The sequence below is a fragment of the Melitaea cinxia genome, chromosome 30 (assembly GCF_905220565.1).
Source record: "Melitaea cinxia chromosome 30, ilMelCinx1.1, whole genome shotgun sequence".
Classification (NCBI taxonomy): domain Eukaryota; kingdom Metazoa; phylum Arthropoda; class Insecta; order Lepidoptera; family Nymphalidae; genus Melitaea; species Melitaea cinxia.
In genome coordinates, this window is record NC_059423.1 from 3,148,203 (window position 1) to 3,170,780 (window position 22,578).

Sequence of the window (22,578 nt, forward strand, 5' to 3'; positions counted from 1 at the left end):
AAGATGACCAGGGCACCTGGAGGAATTGGGAATAGGGTCGGCGACGCGCTTGCGATGCTTCTGATGTTGCAGACGTCTATAGGCTATATTTGGCTACCATCATTCGAGCCGTACGCTTGTTTGCCGACTTAGTTATATATAAAAAAAAAACACTTCATTGGCTAGCTAACTTCACGTTGCTAACTTCTTCTTCGTTGACTAGCTAACTTCGGCTAACACGGTGTCGGTTTTTTTTGTGACAGTGTGCACGCGCATCGTAAAAATTTACTCTGATCATTTTTAGGAAATGGTATGCTATTTAAGTAAATATGTAGAACTCAATTTAAACATATAAATATTTATTTTTAGCCGACTTCAAAAAAAGGAGGATATATATATATATATATATATATATATATATTTGCCATATTTGAATCTTGAGCACAAATCTAGAACTTAATACTCAGTGACGCCCCGGAAGGAAGCTGTTTTTGGTGTCGATTTACTATCCTCCTCTATTTAAACATTTCCGCTGTATGTCATATTTTTAGTGTATATATATATATATATATATATATATATATATGAACCGATTGTGATGAAATTTTTTTGTTGGAAAGAAGATATCCCTAGTTTGATACCATGATAAGGAAACCAGGATCTGATGATAAGATCCCAGAGAAATCGAGGGAAACTCTCGAAAATCTGCATAACTTTTTACTGGGTGTACCGATTTTAATGATTTTTAATTTAATCAAAAGCCGATGTTTATCATGTCTCCTGATCTGATTACAACTTTTGGAATAATCTTTGATAATGCGTATTTACTTGACTCTTTTTTCGTCTACCTACGTTGTAGTACTTGTCGATATAATTGAAGTCGGTTTTTCTTCGTTTGCCTGCAAACACATTTAGAAATAATAAATTTAATTTTTTGTTTCATTATCACGCAGAAATATAACTGTAATTTTTTGGACGACAAAAATTATTTACAACACAAAAATAAAATACAAATCAGTCACAAAATTTATTAAAACCAACAAGAAGGTTACACGTTAATTATAAAATACAATATTTTTAGTAACCTAATGTTTTAACAGTATTTTTAAAATACTCTGTATTAATCAACCACCAGATTAAGAGTCCGTAGAAAATAAATTGCAAAATCTTCTCCAGAATCACCAGCCTGAAAACATAAAAAATTAACTAAACAAAAATGCACGGTTTCGCCTGCTAAGTCGTTACAATTAATTCAAATTAAACGTCATATAATATAACCTATTATTATCATTCTTCAATAACCATGGTAGGGGTCGCCAAAAAGAGAAATCTATATAAATAAAAATGAATATTGCTAAGCGCATAACTCGAGAATGGCTCGACCAATTCGGCTAATTAATTTTTTGTATGTTCCTTAACGCACACGAAAGGTTTTGATATAAAAAAAATACTGTCAACTATTGACAAAACGAAGCCTGTCCGGGCAGCTAGTAAACAAATAAAATTGTTGCATGGGTAGTAAAAAAAAGTTCATAATTTTAACTGATGATATTTTTTAACACTTTAAAAGTATCCTAAAAAAAATTAAAGTACAAAAACTTTGCACTCAAATGCGTTATAATCACTGTTAGTAAGTTCTTACAGACTAATTCTAAGTATCAATTTCTTGATGCCAATATAACAAGTAAATACAGCGCAAATAGCCTTAGAACGTAAAACATTATTATATTCATTTATTCATTCATACATATTTTACCAGCCCATCAGCGTGACTTGTAGTACATTGCTTTCTTCTATGGAGGTTAAAGTTTCGATTCCCACCCCATGTCGAGGTGAGTCACATAAGTTTTATTTATTACTAGCTGACCTAGCGAGCTTTATACTGCCTGATTTTTTTTTTTCTTAAATATATTAATTACATGTATCAAAATAAAATATACCTAGCTTAGTTTTCAAGTTGGATCAAACTACACACGGTCTGCAAATTTGATTAAAATAGGTTAAGTAGTTTAGGAGCCCATCACGGACAAGCAGCGTGACGCGTAATTCATATATATTAAGGTATATATAATTACCAAGAAAAAGGAATATTCAGCTGTAATTTTCTAAAAGGTTGAGGTGCTTCCCCGGTTGGGCTGCTCCAGATTTTGAACAGGATATTTTTAAAATACTTTATATTAATCAAGCTGTAGCTATGCTGTAGCGTCTTCGGCGCAACAAAGCCGCGGTCACCAACCCGCCTGCCCAGCGTGGTGACTATGGGCAACACACATGAGCTCACGCTATTTTTTGGCGCGAACTTGTGGAGGACTATGTCCAACAGTGGACTGCGATAGGCTGAAATGATGATGATGACGATGATGATGATTTCCTGCTGTGCCCTACCTCAATGATTATGTGTTAAAAATATATTTTTATACAAAACCTTTTATAATGAGCTCGTGCCTTTGGTAGATCCTCGTCCTTTTCTTTCAACAAAATCTTCCTACCAGCTATAGCAGCCTGTCTGAAGAATTCGGTCTTATCCACATTTTCTATTTCATAATAGAAGGCTGGTTGATCCGCTTTCTTGATCTTTGACCGGAGTGCGATGAAATTCTTATTACAGAACGTCCATTGCTGAGTTAAATAGTAACGAAGAGCGATGTTCGCTACGTAAATGCGACGTTGGATCTTGACCAACCTGAAAAATTTATTTTATTTATTTATTTATTTATTTTTAATGGAAACAAACAGTATATAATATTTTTTATAAAAAGCACACATTTGGAAAATCATCACCAGAACAGTTTCCAATGACTAACATATCAATAGTAATAGATCTGAAACTCATCTTTATAGGATATTGAAGGTCGAAATAGTTAACATTGAAAGAAGAAGATGAAGAAGAGAGAAGAAGATGGTCAAAATAAAAGAAACTTAGGAGGGTGGTGAATTTGGTAGCCCAAAATTTAATAACAAATTAAAATTGAATCCTTTATAAATTGATCATAAGATGTTTATGTATAAGTAATCTTACATCGGTTTCTTTCCCAATATCCAAAGAATTAAATCAACGAAAATCGCCGGTAGAACATGTTGAAATAACACCTGAAATAATATGTAAATAATTTAATATTTATTTTGAACAAAGGCAGGTTAGGCACACATAAACATGCACACGCAAAACAATGTTCATATAAAAATGGATAAAACTTAATTGAAAAGTAACTACGAGTATATTTACTGTCATTGAGCAGTTGGCTCATATGTTTAACAGTTAAATTGCCAGAAAAAAAAATTGCATTTTGTTCTTTCATTCCCTCGTTCTCTTTCCAAAAAAAAGACATTTTAAAGATAATTAAGCCAGCCACGCTTTCGCTTACGCTTCAGTTGTAATATCTCATTGTTGGGCATAAGCCTCTTTCCTCATGTAGGAGAAGGATCAATAATAATAAAATAATAATAATAATCAATAATCCAGCTAACGCAATGTTAATTACGCTATCTAAAATAAATTTTCAGTTTATACAAAAGTCATAAAGAAAAGAGCAACATCCCACGAAACCCAAATTTTGCCTTTCGCTTTCCATCAGGTTAAATTGTCATCAAACGAAGGTATCAAGCATATAAATGCAAAAGTTTTATTAAGTTAGAGCACAACAGTTACATTTCCAGACTGGGGAATCATTTCAACTTTACAGAAGATAATACTGCTCTCAAGTAATTCAAGCAAGAAATATTCAGTTCAAATCTAAAATAGCCCATCTGAGGAAGTACAGAACCTTCCAGAACAGAGCTTAATAAATAAATAAACGCTTCACACTCAACAATACTATTTTCACCCAATAATATTACTTTCAAATAGTGCTGTGTTCCCGTATTATAGTAAGGTAGCCAGAGCTCTTGAGAGTCGGGGAAAGGGATAGAATCGCGCTTGTAATGCTGCTCGTATTGCTGGCGTCTATAAACTACAGTATCCGCTTACCATCATGCGGAACCATATGCTTGTCTGCTGATTTCGAAGCGCAAAAAATACTGCTAAATAGAAAATATGAGAAAACGCGCTTGTAATGTCTTTAATTTTGCAGACGTGTATACTGCAGCGCTTGGGTTAGACAGATAGTAGAGTATAAATGACGATAGCTGAGAAAATGGAGTTAAAACCTTTGTATTTATTCGAACTAAATAAATCATATTATATCTATACTAATATTATAAAGAGGTAAAGTTTCTAACTCTGTTTGTTTGTAGGAGGTAATCTTCGCAAATGCTGGATGCCAATCACGAAAATTTTGTCACTAACAGAAAGCTACACTATTCAGAAATGATATAGGCTATATTTTATTGTTATCGAATAAAAACTTCAGTAAAAAATAATATTATACGTAAAACAAGTCGGAGAAATGCGAGTGAGATGAAACTATTACGAGTATATATTTGTATCACAAAAATAATTAACGCCCAACGAAGTGTGAAGTGAAAATATGTCTGATGAAAAGCTCTACAGCTATTATAATAAACTAAATGAAATAACTTCAAAGTTTTGCGAAAGCAATGAATAACGGTGACTGTCTGAATGGTAAACCTAAGCACGGTTGTATTGGCAGCGGTGTCCGTTTACCGTCAAGCAAGATGGTTAATAAGCTATTCTAGGGCTATAAAAAAGTCTTTATCCTTTAATTTACCTTAAGATTGAACATGAATAATGAAGTAGTAAGAGTTCCACCATAAGTCCACAACATGTCCTTTAGCGGGATTGTGAGGACAAAATCCTTTCCTAATTTTAATATTTCATTCACGCTCATATTATTTAGATCGCCGGCGCAAATGTTATAAATGGGAATATCATCAGTAGATTCAAGTCTGAAAATATAGAAATTTCCAATAAGATTATATTTCGTCGCGAACAAAAAAAAAACGACTACAATTTACATCGCTTCAACCTGTAATATCCCACGTTGGGCATATGTCTCTTTCCCATGTAGGTGAAGAATAAGAAGCTTAATCCACTACGCTGCTCCAATGCGGGTTGGCGGATATATACGCTACTATGAGCTACGATCGCTATCAGGTGTACATGATACCAACTGGGACCGACGGAATAACGTGCTGTTCGAGGCACGATGGGGAGATCCACAAGGACTGCAAAAACCTTCAGACCACGACAAGCATCTGTATGGCCAAAACAAATGTTTGTCATGTGCAGGGATTGAACCTATAACCGCCAGTGCAACAGCCACAAACCAGTGCTGTGACCATTGCGCCAATGCCTCATAAACAATTACAATTCACATAGATAAGTAATAAATATAAACATTTTAATCTTCTATCGTAGGCAAAATCAAACCCGCATTGGGTGTACGTAGTGTGTAGTAGGATAAGTTAAAAACTATTCATCAGATCCCGATTAAATTCTAATGCTAATGATTAATTTAAATAGGGACACGTAACAAACACCACCTTTCGAATATAAAAATAATCATCAATGTCGGTACACTTATTAAAAAGTTGTGAGGTGACACATAAAATAACATGTATGTATAAATACATTTAATAATAATTAAAAAGTATTTAAATAAATAACAATATTTTTTTATTTAACAGAACACTGGTTTTTAAAAAAATAATGAAATAAAAAATTTTGATTGACTGGATTTTTATTGGAAATTATACTTTATCGGAATAGCAGCTTACTTTTTTGTACCCCGTATCCAAGATGCAGCGATACACGCCTTGATAGCGATATCAACTGGTATGTAATCCGAAACGATATCGGGACTTGAATGTATTGTGCGAAGTATACCTGAGTGTTATAAAAATATGTATATTAGAAACAATAACATAAACATTTTTATTACCAGTAAAAAGTTCTATGGGTTTGTCCATTAATCACGTGATACTTGAAGGGGGAGGGAGGAGTTGTTCGAAGAAAATTACGAAAAATCCAAGAAGGGAGAGGCTGTAATGGATTATCACGCATATTTTTTATACTTCAATGCATGAGCAAAAACAAAAAAAGGCTGTCTGTGAAATTGTATCACGATGCCTAATTTTCCAAAATTAATCAGATTATACCTATATTTAATGTGAAAGCACACGATTTCTGGGTGGAGGGAATGCTTTAAGAAGTTACTAAAACAACATAATATGATTAATGAACGAATCTTAAGTATAAAATAAAATCATGACTACAAAAGTATCACCAGCAATGCATTAAGTACGTTAATCGAAGTTTACTCCTTACGAAACGTTTTAAAAAAAATGGGGAACGAAATTGTGTGAAGCAACTGAACGCTGACGCTCAAAGGCTGAGAGTGTCATTTTCAGCGCTTAAGCGCTAGAATAGTAAGCGTCAATTTATTTTTTGGTCTGATTAGACTTTTATTGTTTTAATTAATCATCAATTGATTCATTTAATATAATATTTTAATATTTTTTTAATATATGAGTAATCCTTCTTAACAAGTAAGCTTCAGTCACGCGTCAGAGCTGACAGACACAATTTTTTTATTTACCTCTAATTATTCTATATAGTCTGTTATGGTAAGATCAACGAAAATAAATTGATTTCTCGAACGAAATGAGTAATTTTTGCTATGGGACATGTGCTAATGTTGATTACAAGTTATTGGTAAGAAATATGTTATTAAAACTGGTTACTTATATTGTCTCGTGCTGCTGCAGCCATCCTGAAAAGGATGGTAATACGAAGGATTGCGTGATGAGGGTGAAACAAATATGTTGCATGTCACCGATTTTCACCACAGAGAGGCTAGGTTCAAGTTTTCGGCAAGAGTAAAAAAACCTTTTCAGAGTTAGAATCTCCCCCACTTTTCGACCTCAAATCGCCATCCTCCATTTTTTTGTCTCGAAAATCATCGACCCTGGTCTATAGTGTATTTTAATTAATAAGAATTGAAATTCTGTTTACTTGCTCTATGTCTTACCGAAGAAGATATCCATAAAATTCAAGATTATTAAGCTATTGTTGACTTTTTGTCAGAGATAAACGTTTAATTATTATTATTATGAAAAATGACTTAACCAGGAAAATGTTACATTATCACCGAGTGTTGTAGGTTATAGTTTAGCAGGAGAAAACGGTAAAAACTAGTAAAACCCACATGTAAAGGTAGCTGTGTGCCTAGTGAATGATAAAATTTTACCTTTTCCGCATGCGATAAACATTCCAACTGGTCCATTGAAATTTTCTATCCATCCAGGTTGTGGCTCTAAATGACTTGATATCACTGAAATAATAGTTTGTATAATTATATATGTATAAGTGAATCACCGAATGATATGTATGTAAACGCATACTTTCCGAACGATCGCTTCATATTATCGTTACTATCAGAACATTGTTTGTACAAACAATAGTTGTGTTTATTCTATATCAACAATTAAAAAAACTACTTCAATTACGTATTAATAGGGATAAATCAAAAACAAATCATCTTAATCATATAGATCTAGCTTAAATTTAAATGAGACACGATGATAAGGAGCATCAACGAATACAAAAATAATCAAAATCGATACACTCAGTAAAGTAGCTAGTTTAAAATAAAGTCGGTATTAGTGGTGCAGTTGTGAATAATTTTCAGTTAAGCCAATAATCATAAACATGATACCCACTAAAATCAGGGTTGTTTTATTTCCGGAATAATTTGTTTGTAGTTTGGATTCTTGTGGGTATGGTGAAGAATCATCGTAGCTTGGGGAGTAAGTAATGATAATAATCCTGATCTCATTTTAAGCAACTGATAATCATCGGAGCGGAGCAGTGAGGTAAATTAAGCTCCGAACGTTCTCCTAAGTGTAGATAGAGGCTTATGTCCAGTAATGGGATGTTACAGTAATAAATCAATTAATGATCTAGAGGGATCAGTCAGTTAGTCAGTTCAGCCTATCGCAGTTTACTGATAGGCCTACCCAAGTTCGCGCCAGACATCCTGGTTTTCCGCAATCCTCATGCAACTTCCACCGGCAATCTTACGTAGATCTTATTAATCATATATAGAGGGATTGTTACTAATTTATTAATATAGCAGTTTATTGAAAATTAATATTAAAACTACTCATTTTGACCTGGCCATCTCAGTTCGATAATAGTATTAAAATACAGGTAAGTTTCATTAACCTCTACATAATTCAAACTTACCTATAGACGGTCTAACGATGACAATCGGTAACTTTCCTTTATGCTCGTAAACGACGTGCTCTGCTAACTGTTTCGTGAACACGTATGTGTTTGGTAGCTCGCCTAAATATCTATAAGAAATATACATTAAAAAATATAGTCTTTTGTGTTGAAAAAATTTTGAGCGATCGATGTCGTTGAGCTTATCTACGCTTGAAATTAGTAATTTTCAGACAACTGAAACTTTTGAAACTTTACAAGATAAGATTAAATCTGGTCACAGTCACAAGGTGGTCAAATGAAATTGATCATTTGGAAGCTATACAATAACAGATATTCAAACATGCATATGTACATGCTTAAAGTATTTTTTTTATATATTTATATAAAGTTATGTCCACAGGCTTATAATGCTCATCCTTTTTAACCGACTTCCAAAAAAGGAGGAGGTTCTCAATTCGACTGTTTTTTTTTTATGTATGTTACATCAGAACTTTTGACCGGGTGGACCGATTTCGACAGTTTTTTTTTTTTTTATCGAAAGGTGGTGTGTGTCAATTGGTCCCATTTAAATTTATTTGAGATCTAACAACTACTTTTCGAGTTATATCTAATAATGCGTTTTTATTTGACGCTTTTTTCGTCGACCTACGTTGTATTATACCATATAACTTTCTACTGGATATACCGATTTTGATAATTCTTTTTTTCTTGGAAAGAGGATATCCCTAGTTTGGTACCATGATAAGGAAACCAGGATCTGATGATGGAATCTCAGAGAAATCGTGGGGAAACTCAAAAATCCTCAATAATTTTTTACTGGGTGTACCGATTTTGATAATTTTAAAAATTAAATAGATAAATTTAAAGTATTTAAATACTGACAATATTAACATATAAAGCTTAATTGCTTTTTGTGAAAATGTCCAATCATCAATATAAGAACTTTTGCCAAAACTACTTACTTTATCACGGGGCCTCACGGGGGAAGTTCACTGATCATCTTTAGTATAGATCATACTAATAATTTTCATAGAATGATCAGTTCTAAATCATTTTTTTTTAAATGTAATTCTCACCACTCCATAAATAAATATTGTATTTAAAATATTAAATTACTTGTTGAAATTTATATAGAAATTTGGCTTTATGTTTGTCAGTGTCATAGGTAAGGTGCACAACTGAGGTAAGGCACAGTAGGAAATATTCTGCTCAAATCTGGAGCAGCCCGATTAGGAAAGTACAGAAGATCACAGGTAAATAATACTTCTTTTAAGCAGTGTTGTGTTCTGTGATGTAAGGTGAATAGAGCTAATAGAGAGATTGGGGGTCGACAACGCGTTTGCGATGCTTCTGGTGTTTCAGGCGTCTTACTATCAGGTGAGTCATACGCTTGTTTGCCAACTTTGTTTTACAAAAAAATCCACACCTTCCATACGTACTTAGGGGTCAACACCTTCAATGTATGATCATCGAGTTCTTCACATATTTGTAGTGTCTTTCGCCAGTCCGCGTGTGGCGGGTACATTACTTCCTCGATGGGGTTTCGATTTGTGTTGGAATAACCCGTAGATACGTGGATTAAAACCTAAAACGTAAAAAAGCCATTTAAAATTATAATCAAATTAAAACATTCAGTCATTTCACAGATTAAAATTATATTCATTTTTAATAAATTAATTATAATTAATATGAAGCCATCATATTAAAAATGTAGATTCTGCAGAGAAGAATCAATCATCTCTGCAATTACTCTTTTAAGAAATACTTTCAATAATTTAATAATTGACCAAAATGTAGACTGCTGTATTTTAAACTACAGCGTGGTGAACAACACGCATGAGTTCGCGCCATTTTTGGCGCAAACTTATGGAGGCGTATGTTCAGCAGTGGACTGCGATAAGCTGAAATGATGATGATGATGAATATATTTTTTTATATACACTTGGAAAATCTACTTTAATAATATTGTACGCCCAGCAGTGTTAGTTTAGTTCGTAGTCTCAAGAGAAATTCTATGGTATCTATAGCCGAACGGAAGGAATCTAATGTTGGTCTAATGTTTCGTGCATAATTTAACAAAAAAGAAAAAGAAAAAGTAAAAGAGTCTGTAAAGAGCTCACTATAGACGGCGCCACGGTTCGCTTAAACCGAAATTAAAATTATCATATCGAAAATTTCGCTCGGGCGGGTGCATCGTTCCATAGCTTAATTGGCTAGAGCGCCGACACGGTATGTCGGAGGCGCGGGTTCGAACCCCGCTGGAGCGGTCAATTTTTGATATGATATTCAAAAATGTTTAGAATTCCTAATGTGGGTAACACAAAAAAAAAAAAAAAAAAATCTTAGATATTAAAAATAGCACGGTGTCGTCTCCTGTCAAAGATTTTCATTGTAATATGAAACTTTGAATAGTTACGGGTTTCTGTAAAGAGCTCACTATAGACGGCGCCACGGTTCGCTTAAACCGAAATTAAAATTATCATATCGAAAATTTCGCTCGGGCGGGTGCATCGTTCCATAGCTTAATTGGCTAGAGCGCCGACACGGTATGTCGGAGGCGCGGGTTCGAACCCCGCTGGAGCGGTCAATTTTTGATATGATATTCAAAAATGTTAAAGAAAAAGAAAATGAGAAATTAAGTGTTGCAGTAGATATGTATTCGTAATAAAAGATTCATTTAAGGAACTTTCTAGAAAAAATAAAAACCCACCTCTAGATTCCGAACATCTTTAGCTAGTTCAATAACTTCTTTTGTACCTCGAAGATTCAACTGTGCAGCTACTTTGAGAGGTTCGTCAAATCTAGGACAATGTCACTAATTTATAGTTAATGACACAAAACTGACATAAATGATAAAATCATGCTCATAAGGAATTAAGTTTAATTGAGAAAAAAAAAATTGCTAAAAATTAGTTAAACTCGTAGGTTTATTCATTTTTTAAAAACAAAAAATATTTTAATTACTAATTAAATATAGCCTGGTCAGGTATTTTTATTTAACCCTATTACGATTATTTTTCTAATTTACTAAAATAAATTTAAAAAAATTTCATCCATTAAGTAGATGGATGTAGTTCATCTCTATTTCGGATCTCCTACTATCTTTACTTTACCATCAAAAGCTACTTTATCCATGATATTTCTATTCTCATCCTGTAAAAAATAATGCATTTTATCCTCCAGATAAATTAAAAACAATCTATCAGTAACTTTATCAGCGACTGGCGAAATTAGCTCTTATAAATAATACAGTTAGGTATTAGGGCTATATTACCTCACACTAGCTGCTACGTGAAATATTATATGAGTTCTGTTTACAATCAGAGTCCTGTCTTCATCAGTAATACCTGAAATAAAAATTAATTAGGATTTACTTAGTTATTTTAACACTACCTCATTCTGGGTACTAGATAAGTCTATGTATAAAATAATAGCTACTCGATGCGACGATGTACAGAAAATATATGTAAAAAAAATAATTATAGAGGCTTCAATTGAAGTGATAGAATAGAACATTTTTTTTTTTATTTTTTATTTTTTCAGACTTTCTGGCTCTCTATATCTATTTGCATTCTTAGATTTATAATTGTCAATGGTTAGTTTGAAATGTGATGTAGGTTACATCTCGATAAAGTCTAGAAGAACTTTATTGGTCACAGTCGTTACTCATCGCATCGATATTATTAACTTTACAAAATTCCGACAGAGTAGCCTTACTGTTTTATGGAATTAAATTAACCAAAATATTTCTGTTAGCCATAATTTGAGTTTCCTTAAGAGACGGTTCTAGAAACAGTTTGCCTTATTTCTTACCTAATCCGATTTCGTTGACGTCACCGGCAATAAAATAAACTTTGGACTCGAAGACACCTGGTTTTTCTTTACGCAGACGATCGAAACACTGAAATAACAAAACACAAAATGTTTATTTTAAGAAAAATAATCTTTCTTTTGGTCTGTAGAAAATTTAATATATTTGGAACACTATAACAGATATTTTCAAAAAATTGCATATTAGAGAGAAATTTGGCAACGTCTCCATTTTCCTTTGCCAAAATGTCATAATTTAATTTCTATTATTTCTTTTTCCTCTTATCTTTCTTTTCTTCTTCATAACTGTAGAACAGATACAGTATCTGATGTACTCAACATTGTTAAAAATCCCCAGTTTTGCACAGTCCATATGAGTAGTTTTGCTTTTATTATTTTTCTACGTTTGTGAATTTCAAGAGTATCATTTACTGCCTCAAACTCAATAGCTGGCTTTCACACACATTAAGACTTGCGTGCTTAACCACACAAACTTGTAACTGTTCGTTCAATAATATTTCGCAAGAATTTGCTAGAAAATATTAACTTGTTAATTCTTCAAAATAGCACATTTACAATTATTGTTTAGATTTCATAACATTATAAATGATACAAAGGTTATCAACTTACTTGAGAACTATATAATTGTGCCAATCTTTCTTCTGGTTTCAGTCCTTTCTTGCTTCTGAGAAGTAAGTAGATTCTGTCCAAATCAGTGCAAGAGTAAAGTAACTTTTCGATTAAGACTTTTCCCATAAAACCTGTGCAGTTTTAGAAAGTGTTATTAAAAAATTTAGAAAATAGCTAAGTTATCGAGGTGGGGTACAAAAAAAAATATCCTATTCAAAATCTGGAGCATTCCGACGGGAGAAGTAACCTTACAGAAGCACAGCTAAAGATTACTGCTCTGAACTCTTGCGAAGGGTAGTCTCGGCAATGCGTTTGCGAAGGATCCGGCGTTGCAAGCGTCTATAAGCTACGGTAATCGCTTACCGTCATGTGAGCCGCTGCTTGTTTGACTTTAGAAAGATAAACCGTAAAACTACTGAACTAATATTCATAATCTTTTCATAATTATGTAAATATAATATCCATATCTATAGCTTGATACGATTATATACAAAAAAAGAAAACTTAATAAATTTAGGTGCTTGAAAATTAACAATAAATAATGAAGCAATGATTACGCAAGACAAATTGCCAAGCATTTATTTAAATTTATTAATTCTAATAATACAAAACAAAATTTCATTCAAATGCTCGAAAATGTCAAGTGGTTCTTGTTATTATATAAAACAATTGCGTTAGCAATTAAATACAAATCAACTTGACTAATTCAAAAAATTCGTGTCCAATAATAAATATAAATACGAATTTTTAGTTTTAACATCTGGTTGTTTATATCGTTTGTGAAATAGATAATTGTGTTTGTTCACAAACGAAAAAAAACCGCCTTCAATTACATCGACAAGTGACATATGACATAAGTAGACGAAAAAAATTAACAAACGCACTAGTCGTCACTATGATTTTCGAAGCTTCCCCTCGATTTCTCTGGGATTCCATCATCAGATCCTGGTTTTCTTATCATAAATAGTACCAGAGTTAGGATATCTCCTTTCCAACAAAAAAAGAATTATCAAAAATTGGTTCAAAAACGACGAAGGTATCCCCCCGAATATACATTATATATATATATATATATATATATATATATATATATATATATATATATATATATGTGTGTGTGTGTGTGTGTGTGTGTGTGTATACGGTCAGTTAAAAAATAATGTACAGTGATTTTAGTAAAAGGGTAACTGCGAATATTCTTGTCGAATCTACATTGCACACAAAATTTGATGCACGATGCTGCAGTGATCACAGCACCGTCAGTTAGTCCTGCGTCAGCGCTAGAGATAGCGGGTTCGATCCTCGCTTATGGTAGGCATCTTATAAGGCAAATATACCATAAACACCTGTTTATCCTCGTGAATTGTATTTGTTTCCAGACCCCCGACACAAGAGTAAATCCTACTGTGTTTTATTGTATACAAGGTGTTTATTTTACCAAAGATTATTTTATCAATTTATTTACCAAAGACTGATCCGAATATAATTTTTAATCTGATGATTTCAAAGTGCTAATGAAGCTAATTGAATACAAAAAAAATTAAATAATGAATTTGAATAATCTTAAGAGTAGGTAAGAAGTAGTTATTATAATTTTTCGTAGTTAAAGATCAAAAGGCAGATGGAATAGACGATATTTTGAAGATATTTTAAGTTCTGGGACCTTTGTAATAAATACTTGTGATACAAAAACGTTATGTGGAGTACCTGGAAAGTTTGGGTATAATATTTGTATTTAAATATTTATATATGTATTATTTCTATGTATATTTATCCAAAAAAAAATGGTATAACAGTCTGGCAGGCTGTTACCTGTAACACAAGCATTAAGTTGCTTAACATAGGAACAGACGATCGTGTGTGTATGTTATAAGATATTTATATTATATTTATGTTTATACCTTGCCCGAAAATTGAAGCAGCCCATCCGGAATACAACCTCTACTTTATAAAATACCACAGACAAATTTTATTTATCTCAAGTAGTGTAGTGTTATGTTGAATTATTTGCTATTAAAAAACAACGGTGTCTACGCTCCGTGCACATTACATGTACAGTTCATTACAATTCGGTTTTTACTGTATACATTAATGTTTCTCATATAAGTGTGGTGCATTTTTGCAGTCCCATTTCATTTTAATTGAGATCTAATAAGTACATAGCTTCATCACTTCAGCCTATCGCAGTCCACTGCTGGATATAGGCCTCCACAAGTTCGCACCGAAAATGGCGTGAACTCATGTGTTTTGCCCATAGTCACCACGCTGGACAGACAGGTTGGTGACCGCAGGGCTTTGTCGAACCGAAGACGCTGTTGCCCTTCTTCGGTCTGTGTATTTCAAAGCCAGCAGTTGGATTGCTATCCCGCCTCGGTCGGCTTTTTAAGTTCCAAGGTGGTAGTGGAACTATGTTATCCCTTAGTCGACTCTTACGATACCCACGGGAAGACATGCTATATTATTTACTACCGTAACCATACAGCACACTCCCTAGTGTAGCCAGAGAGAATAAAAAAGCCAACAATAAAGATGTGTGGATTTATTTATGCAAAATATAAAATTATTCTGATTAACGGTTGTTTTAAGAGTACCTGCGGAGTTTTTTGCACATTTTCCTTGAAGAATCTACATTCCAAATTAGTGGTAGCTTCACTTTTAATTATTATTAATTAAGAAAAATATAATTCTAACTTTTAAAATGAAGATTCGTTAATGTTTTTGAAGCATATTTGAATAAAGTAAATTTTGATTCTCAGCAAAATCTCATCATCATCAACATCATTCCAGCCTATTACAGTCCACTGCTGGACATAGGCCTCCACAAGTTCGTGCCAAAAATGCGTGAACTCATGTGTTAGTACCATAGTCACCACGCTGGGTAGGCGGGTTGGTGACCGCAGGGCTGGCAGTAAAATCTATCGGTGATAGATTCACTTTAAACCGACGGGTGCAAAGTAAAAAGAGTTATATACAAAACAGCAACTTTTCAGGAGAGCGCAAAATAGGAAAAAGTGCTCCCATTTTGTCAATTTCAAATCAAATTTGTTTAAATTTTTATCACTGCTATATTTTTTAGAAAGACAAACAATTGTATATTTCATTTCATCTAATTATGTTTAATTTACGAGATATTGCAGTTGTCTGCCTCTACATTGTGCTTAAAAATATGACAACTGAGTTAACTACCACTTGGTCGTTTCTACATAGGAATTTATTAAAAATCTGGGTTTAATAAAGTTATATTATGTTTCATATATTTATAAGTATGACTTTTCCAATTCCAAAAATGTCCAAAAACGTCTTTCCGTGTCTATTGTGATCTATTCAAATGGTTTATTATTATGATAACACTTTCACACAAACCTTAATACGTAAAAAGCCAAAACATTGTTGCCGGCCGGCGAAGCACATGACATCTGACTGATGACACAATAGGAATGAACGTGCGCCCCCCGTGCGGACTGCGTAAAAGCGGCCAGGTGGTAGTTGAACGCATGTACGTCGTGTAATTTTACAAAACACCAGTAGTTGTCTTCTTTTACTTGACAAAAGTACAAGAAATGAGGTGATATTTGTATTTTTTATTTTGCCATGTTGTAAAATATAAAGATTTTAGTTAGTTACTGCAATAAAAAAAAAATCTCAAAATTGTAGTTAACTTTTTTTACTTTGCACCCGTCGAAACAAAATTAATTAATAAAAAACAATTATAAATTAGTTTTTAAAACGACGATTCGAAGGTGATTTTGAAACCTGCGTGAATAAATATTTTTGGAACGAAGTTCCTTACGGCTGGCTTGAAATTTGGCTGGGCGACCGAACTGAAAAAAATGTGATACTAAAACCGTAAGAAAAATAAATAACGGGAGTGACGTAATATCAGTCACACAACTGTGTTATATGACGTTTGTAGAAGTAAAATATTACTAGTAAACTTTTTTTTAAATTATTTATGTAATTTTATACTGTCGACAAAAATAAATAAAGACACGTGTTTTTTTTTTATTTCACTTAATAGTTTGATTTATTATTATTATTTTGTTTGATTTATATTATTTTACGGTATTTCTTATTTTCTAAAACACTAAATTTCCTAAATACTTTTATGTATTTAATTAAAAATCAATTAACAAAATTATAAAAAAACAGGAACTAGAAAATATATATAAAATTCAACTTTTTTTTTCAAATTGTGTTGCTTCTATACTATACGAAGGAACTTCGTTCCTACCTGGTGTCCCATGACACCACATAATTATTTTGTATTATTTTAAGTATAGTTATTTTATGCAGATCCTGGTTAACCTCAATACAATACTATAAATTGCCTTAGCAGAGTTTCCCAAAGATTGTGTGTAATGATTTTGTTCCGATAATCGTTAAGAACGCCAGCGTAAGCGAGTATTTAATTATATAAGCATTATTTCAACTGATTAACGTTTATATTTTAATGTATTAACATAACCAGGTTCAACGCGCGGCTTATGGTAAGGTCGAATAATTTAATTTTGTGCACCTTTAGAATAGATAATCATTAATTTATTTGTATTGATATTTTGTGGTGTAAGGAAATGTAGTGTCATAGGGCAGGTATATATATATATATATATATATATATATATATATATACATCCTGCTAATAATTAGGCGTCCCACATGGGCCGAAATGCATCTAAACTGGCGTCCACCTCCTTTAGACGTCCGCATATCGGACGCCACTTTTTTAATCGATGTCCCATTAGTCCTTTTGGCTCTAGCTACCTGTACAACAAAAATCGCCGGAAGGCAAAAAATCGTTGAGACATTTGCATTTGTATAACTAAAACTTCCGCGAAATTCCGCACCAACGGTGCAGCGCTAGTCTAGCGCGTATATCGACAGAGCGTATACTCTGCTAAAACTCTTCCGATACAACCGATTATTTGACGTCCTATTGCGACGTTGCCAAACTGACTGTATTTGAAGGTTTTGAAATATTCAATTAAGTCAAAACAAATCATTTAAAAACAGTTTGCCGAAGTTGCTACGCACGTGTCGCTGCTTATTTGACGCTCGGTTGCAAAATACTGCTTAAGTAGTAAAATAAAATAAAAGTACACTTAAAAGGAAAAAGTGAGGCTTTAACGAATTTACGAATTGAATTTACATATTAAACGGAAAAGTGACACTATTTTGTCATAAAAATAAAAATATTTCTATAAGTTAACCAGCTGACCCGGCAAACGTTGTCTTGCCGCTAAACGCTATTTTAAAATAGGGGTTGGTGGTAGAAGGGTGAAAACATAGGGTTGTATGTATTTTTTAACGCCAAATTATAATAAAATAAAAAATAAAATAATTTATCTAAAAATTAAAAATTAAATTTAGGGGTGGACTACCCTTAACATTTAGGGGGATGAAAAATAGATGTTGTTCGATTCTCATACCTACCCAATATGCCCAAAAAATTTCATGAGAATCGGTCAAGCCGTTTCGGAGGAGTTTAACTACACCGCGACACGAGAATTTTATATATTAGATATACATTATCTATACTTTTTTGCATGAATATGGAAGTCAGGCTGGGTAGCAGTCTTTGAATCTGAAAAAACAAAGGTTCTGTTACATTTAATACATTTTTGCAATGATTTTTTATTTGGTTACTGAGCGCCCCTACTGAAAATTTGTGTTTTTTGTTTAGTGACGGTTTGGTCATGGACGTCGAATATGTAGTGGTTCGAATAGTAGGTATACAGATTTACGACGTCCGTATATAAGGTAAGGGCTACGCAATACGTAACACATATACGGACGTTAGTTTGACGCATACTGTTATTAAGGATACGAAGTTTTTTTGCAGCTGTTCTGGCTTTTGACCCAATCCAGGCTACACGCAATGCCGTCAAAAAACTTTGGGACACTTTTAGACAATGAAAGTTTTAGAATTGCTCTCGGTCTCCGGTTGGGAGCTCCACTGTGCTTTGAACACAGATCTCCGTGCGGAAAAGAGGTCGATTCTTTCGGACTACACGGCCTTTCCTGTAACAAGAGTTCAGGTAGGTTTTCCCGCCACGGTTCCCTAAACGATACCATAAAAAAGCTCTTGCCACCATCGACGTTCCTGCTCTTATCGAGCCTACTGGAATTAGTCGCAATGATGGCAAGAGACCTGATGGATTGACGTTGGTTCCCTGGGAAAGGGGACGGGCGCTTTTGTGGGACGCAACCTGCGTTGACACACTTGCTCCTTCTCATGTCAGGGAAACAGCCTTAAAAACGGGAGCCACAGCGGAAAAAGCTGAAACGACTAAACGGCACAAGTATTCGTCATTAATTTCAAATTACATATTTGTGCCATTTGCAGTCGAAACACTTGGACCTTGGAATAGCAGTGCTAAATTTTTTTTAAATGAGATAACTCCTCGCCTTATTGCCTCCACTGGTGACAAGAGGGCTGGTGCATTTTTTTGCCCAGAGAATCGGCATAGCGATTCAACGAGAAAATGCTGTCAGCATTCTTGACACGATTCCACGCGGACATGATTTATACCAAAACTATCTGTAAATATTTAGTTCTTAAGTTATGAATTGTAAATATGTATAATGTTTAATAAACTATTGTTATCCACTTAAAAAAAAATTAGAAACCTACTTAAAAGATATACTTTATATTTTATAAGTAAATATTGTTTGACGACGTTTAAATTTGCCAGACGACGATTTAGGTAAATCATTCTAGTGAAATAGAGTTAAGTAGTTAGACTATTTAGTCTGTATAAAAAATATTTTAGCCGTGAGACATTTTTATATTGAAAATGATAATAATATGTTGTTTGTAAAAGCAGGCAGCACAACTATTTGTGGCTATAAAACTTAATTAGCCTATAAGATTCGTCAGCGAAGAAGAAAAAATAATATCCTCGTATTCTTGGATGCCTAGTTACCCATGTTCTAAAATTACTTAAAATCCGTTTAGCTGTTTTGGCGTGATGAAGACACAACGACACATAACAAACATATAAAAAAATGTTCGATTCAGTAACCTGTATTCATAGACCGTATCACTTTTTTAAATATCTTCAATGTACAGAAAGTATCCGTGGCAGGATAAGGGAACATTATTTATTATTATTCTTTGACGGTTCGCAGGAAAGTGGACATAACCTGCGAACCGTCAAAGAATACTTATAACAAATAGACACAACGATAAATAATTATTTATTATATTATTATTCTGATGATGTGCTACGTCGTCAATAATTAAAATGTTAAAAGCCTAAATAAAATATATGTTGCAGCTTATTAAGAGAGCTATTATAAGATGAAAAATTGGAGGTGTTCCTATGACCGTTTCATGTTAAAATTTCAACGAGCGTAATAGAATTATTTCTTAAGTTAACGATAGATGATCACACCTACTAGAAAACTGGCAACGTCGCATTTCAGCTTACTTCTCACTCATTTCATCATTACTTATATAGGACACCAAATAATCGGTGCATTAAGTGAGGCTATATGGATATATGGAGGAAGCAATAACATAAGTATCATGAAAGGGGTTCATAAATGGTTGGGCACAACTGTAAGCAGAATATTCTCAAAAAAGAAATTTAAAGAAATTGATATAACCCACGGAATTTAAAATGAAAAAAATAAGCAACATTCGCAGAAAAAACATATAAAATGTAAGCATAACTGAGGGACGTCGTAATAACGCAGTTCGTGCTTGACGCCAAAAATGTATCTGGATGTATATATATATATATATATATATATATATATATATATATATATGTGTGTGTGTGTGTGTTTATGTATATTAATGTATGTTCGGGCATAACTTCGTCGTTTATAACGAATATAATGGAAAGGAGATATTTCAAGTGTGACACCATGATAAGGAAACCAGGATCTGATGATGGCATCCCAGAGAAATCGAGGGAAACTCGAAAATCGTAGTAACGACTAGTGCGTTTGTTAATTTTTTCCGTCTACTACGTTGTATTACTTGTCGATGTAATTGAAGTCGGGTTTTTTCGTTTGCGAGCAAACACAATTATAACTGATACAATGGTTATAATATTTTTAAATTAAATGCTTTCGTATTCATACTATCGTGTATCGTCGTGCTGTTCAGTAAATCACTTACCGGAACCGCCAGTCATGAAAATCGTCTTGCGTTTGTAGTAGTCCTGAATGTTCGGTACATCTTCTAAATCTCTTTCTTCCAGAAACGTCATGGTTGGAGCTAGAAGAATTAGACAAAGTAATGATATTAATGATCGAGTTGACAGTGAGTCGACTGTGTTTATTTTGTATTACCACTACATAGTATAAAACAAAGTCGCTTCCCGCTGTCTGTCTGTCCCTATGTATGCTTGGGTGTTTAAAACTACGCGACCGACTTTGATCCGGTTTTTTAGTAGATGGATTAATTCAAGAGAAAAGTTTATATGTATAATACATAAATCATATAATAGAAAAACACTGAAAATTTCAGGGATTTCTAATGTGATGTCGTAAATAAACAAATTTTTTGCGCTTACATTGCAAACGCTGGTTGAATCCTACGAGATAGCTCAAAATTATGTACATCTTAAAAAGGTCTATAAAAAAGTCTACAATGGTATATGTCCATTTTTTAGGGTTACCCCACAATTACCATTTTCATCCTTTACTTTTTACGAGAAATAATGGCTTATTTACGATGCAATTTTAAGCAATACAGAATTAATCCTTATCCAATTAAGTACCAGAAATGAATTGTGCATTTAATATTGATCGATATGGTCCTGAATAGCATGGAATTTAAATGAGTACTTTCGATGATATTACAGATTTAAAAGGCAGGGACATAACGGTTGCGAGGGTACCGGCCGGGGGCCGCAGCCGGCGCTACAATTTTTGAATGACAAAATAGCTGTAAACGTTACGAGTATAAATAAAAACATAAAAACATTCTGTAGCATATTTAGTATCAGTATTTCACTTGTGCGAAGCCGGGGCCCTAGTGCTAAATAATCGTAAAGACCGTGTAGATTATTATCATAATCTGAGCGTTTTTGATAGTATGATTCCAAAAGGAAAGGCAGTTATGTTTTCCTCCACATAATCGAAATTATAGTTTTACAAAGGTGGAAGGGATGATGCGTCCTATTTTCCATCGTATTACACGTACAAAATTTATTATTTCTTCCGATAATACCCATGGTTATCGTACAGTTTGTCTAACTAATATAATATAGTAGCTTGTATAAGAAAATAAATAAGCAAGAAAATAAATCCACACAAATAATAAAATTGTAATCAGACGATGTATATTTAAGCTGTGTGGTTACGGCAGTAAAAAATTTAGCCACCCCTAAGGGTTGCACAGTTGCACTACTACCTTGGAACTTAAAAAGCCGTCCGATGGCGGGATAACCATTCAACGGCTAGCTTTGAAATACACAGGTCTAAGACGGGCAGTAGCGTCTTCGGTGTGATAAAGCCAGCTCTGCGGTCACCAACCAGCTTGCCCAGCGTGATGACTATAGGCAACACACGTGATTTCACGCCATTTTTGGCGCGAACTTGTAGAAGCCTAAGTTTAACAATTCATCGTAATCAATTTCTTAATTTCTCACAATACCTGTGATAGAACTCATAATTATGACGTTAGTCACACAAATAAAAAAAAAATAATTCAGCAAATCAAGCAAAACTGAAGGAAATTGAACATGTATTTGAAATGCGTACCAAACAAAGGAATAGTACTCAAATATACTGCAAAGAAGCACAGAAAAAGAAATTAAAACATATTACACAAAAAAAAAAAACACCTTTTCATGGAATGTTTTATTGTTATAACTTTTTTCTATATTAATGATAAATGTTTATCCAACCACAAAAAAAAATGTTTAGTGTAGTTTAGCCGTTATCGGCCCGCCGATTTCGTTTATTGTTTCAGAGATCCAGTGGCGAAAAGAACGTAAAGAAATCTGGTTTAAGGTCATTGCACCAGCGCGAAAACTGTTTACCTTGCGTTTTCGCAGAATAATATCACCTTAATC

The 22,578-nt window shown here is 33.4% G+C and overlaps 1 protein-coding gene across 1 annotated transcript; it reads right to left on the minus strand.

Annotated features, from left to right (window-relative positions):
• Positions 1–1,017: 1,017 nt before the first annotated feature.
• On the minus strand, positions 1,018–20,771 carry LOC123668321 (putative fatty acyl-CoA reductase CG5065). The gene is made up of 13 exons (XM_045602080.1): positions 20,676–20,771; positions 12,548–12,678; positions 11,921–12,008; positions 11,382–11,454; positions 10,818–10,908; positions 9,547–9,692; positions 8,126–8,235; positions 7,128–7,211; positions 5,656–5,764; positions 4,647–4,824; positions 2,999–3,069; positions 2,405–2,662; positions 1,018–1,165 (listed from the first exon to the last, which is right to left on the minus strand). Exons 1-13 carry the CDS (start codon positions 20,764–20,766, stop codon positions 1,057–1,059), a joined length of 1,539 nt encoding a protein of 512 aa, XP_045458036.1. The 5' UTR covers positions 20,767–20,771; the 3' UTR covers positions 1,018–1,056.
• Between the last annotated feature and the right edge of the window lie 1,807 nt (positions 20,772–22,578).

Excerpts from the sequence above, each read along its gene's own strand:
- LOC123668321 (XM_045602080.1), bottom strand. The coding sequence starts at position 20,766 with ATGACGTTTCTGGAAGAAAGAGATTTAGAAGATGTACCGAACATTCAG. Across the intron at positions 12,679-20,675 it reads TTTCATGACTGGCGGTTCCG|GTTTTATGGGAAAAGTCTTA; the intron begins GTAAGTGATTTA and ends AAAACTGCACAG. Across the intron at positions 7,212-8,125 it reads CATCGTTAGACCGTCTATAG|TGATATCAAGTCATTTAGAG; the intron begins GTAAGTTTGAAT and ends CTATTATTTCAG.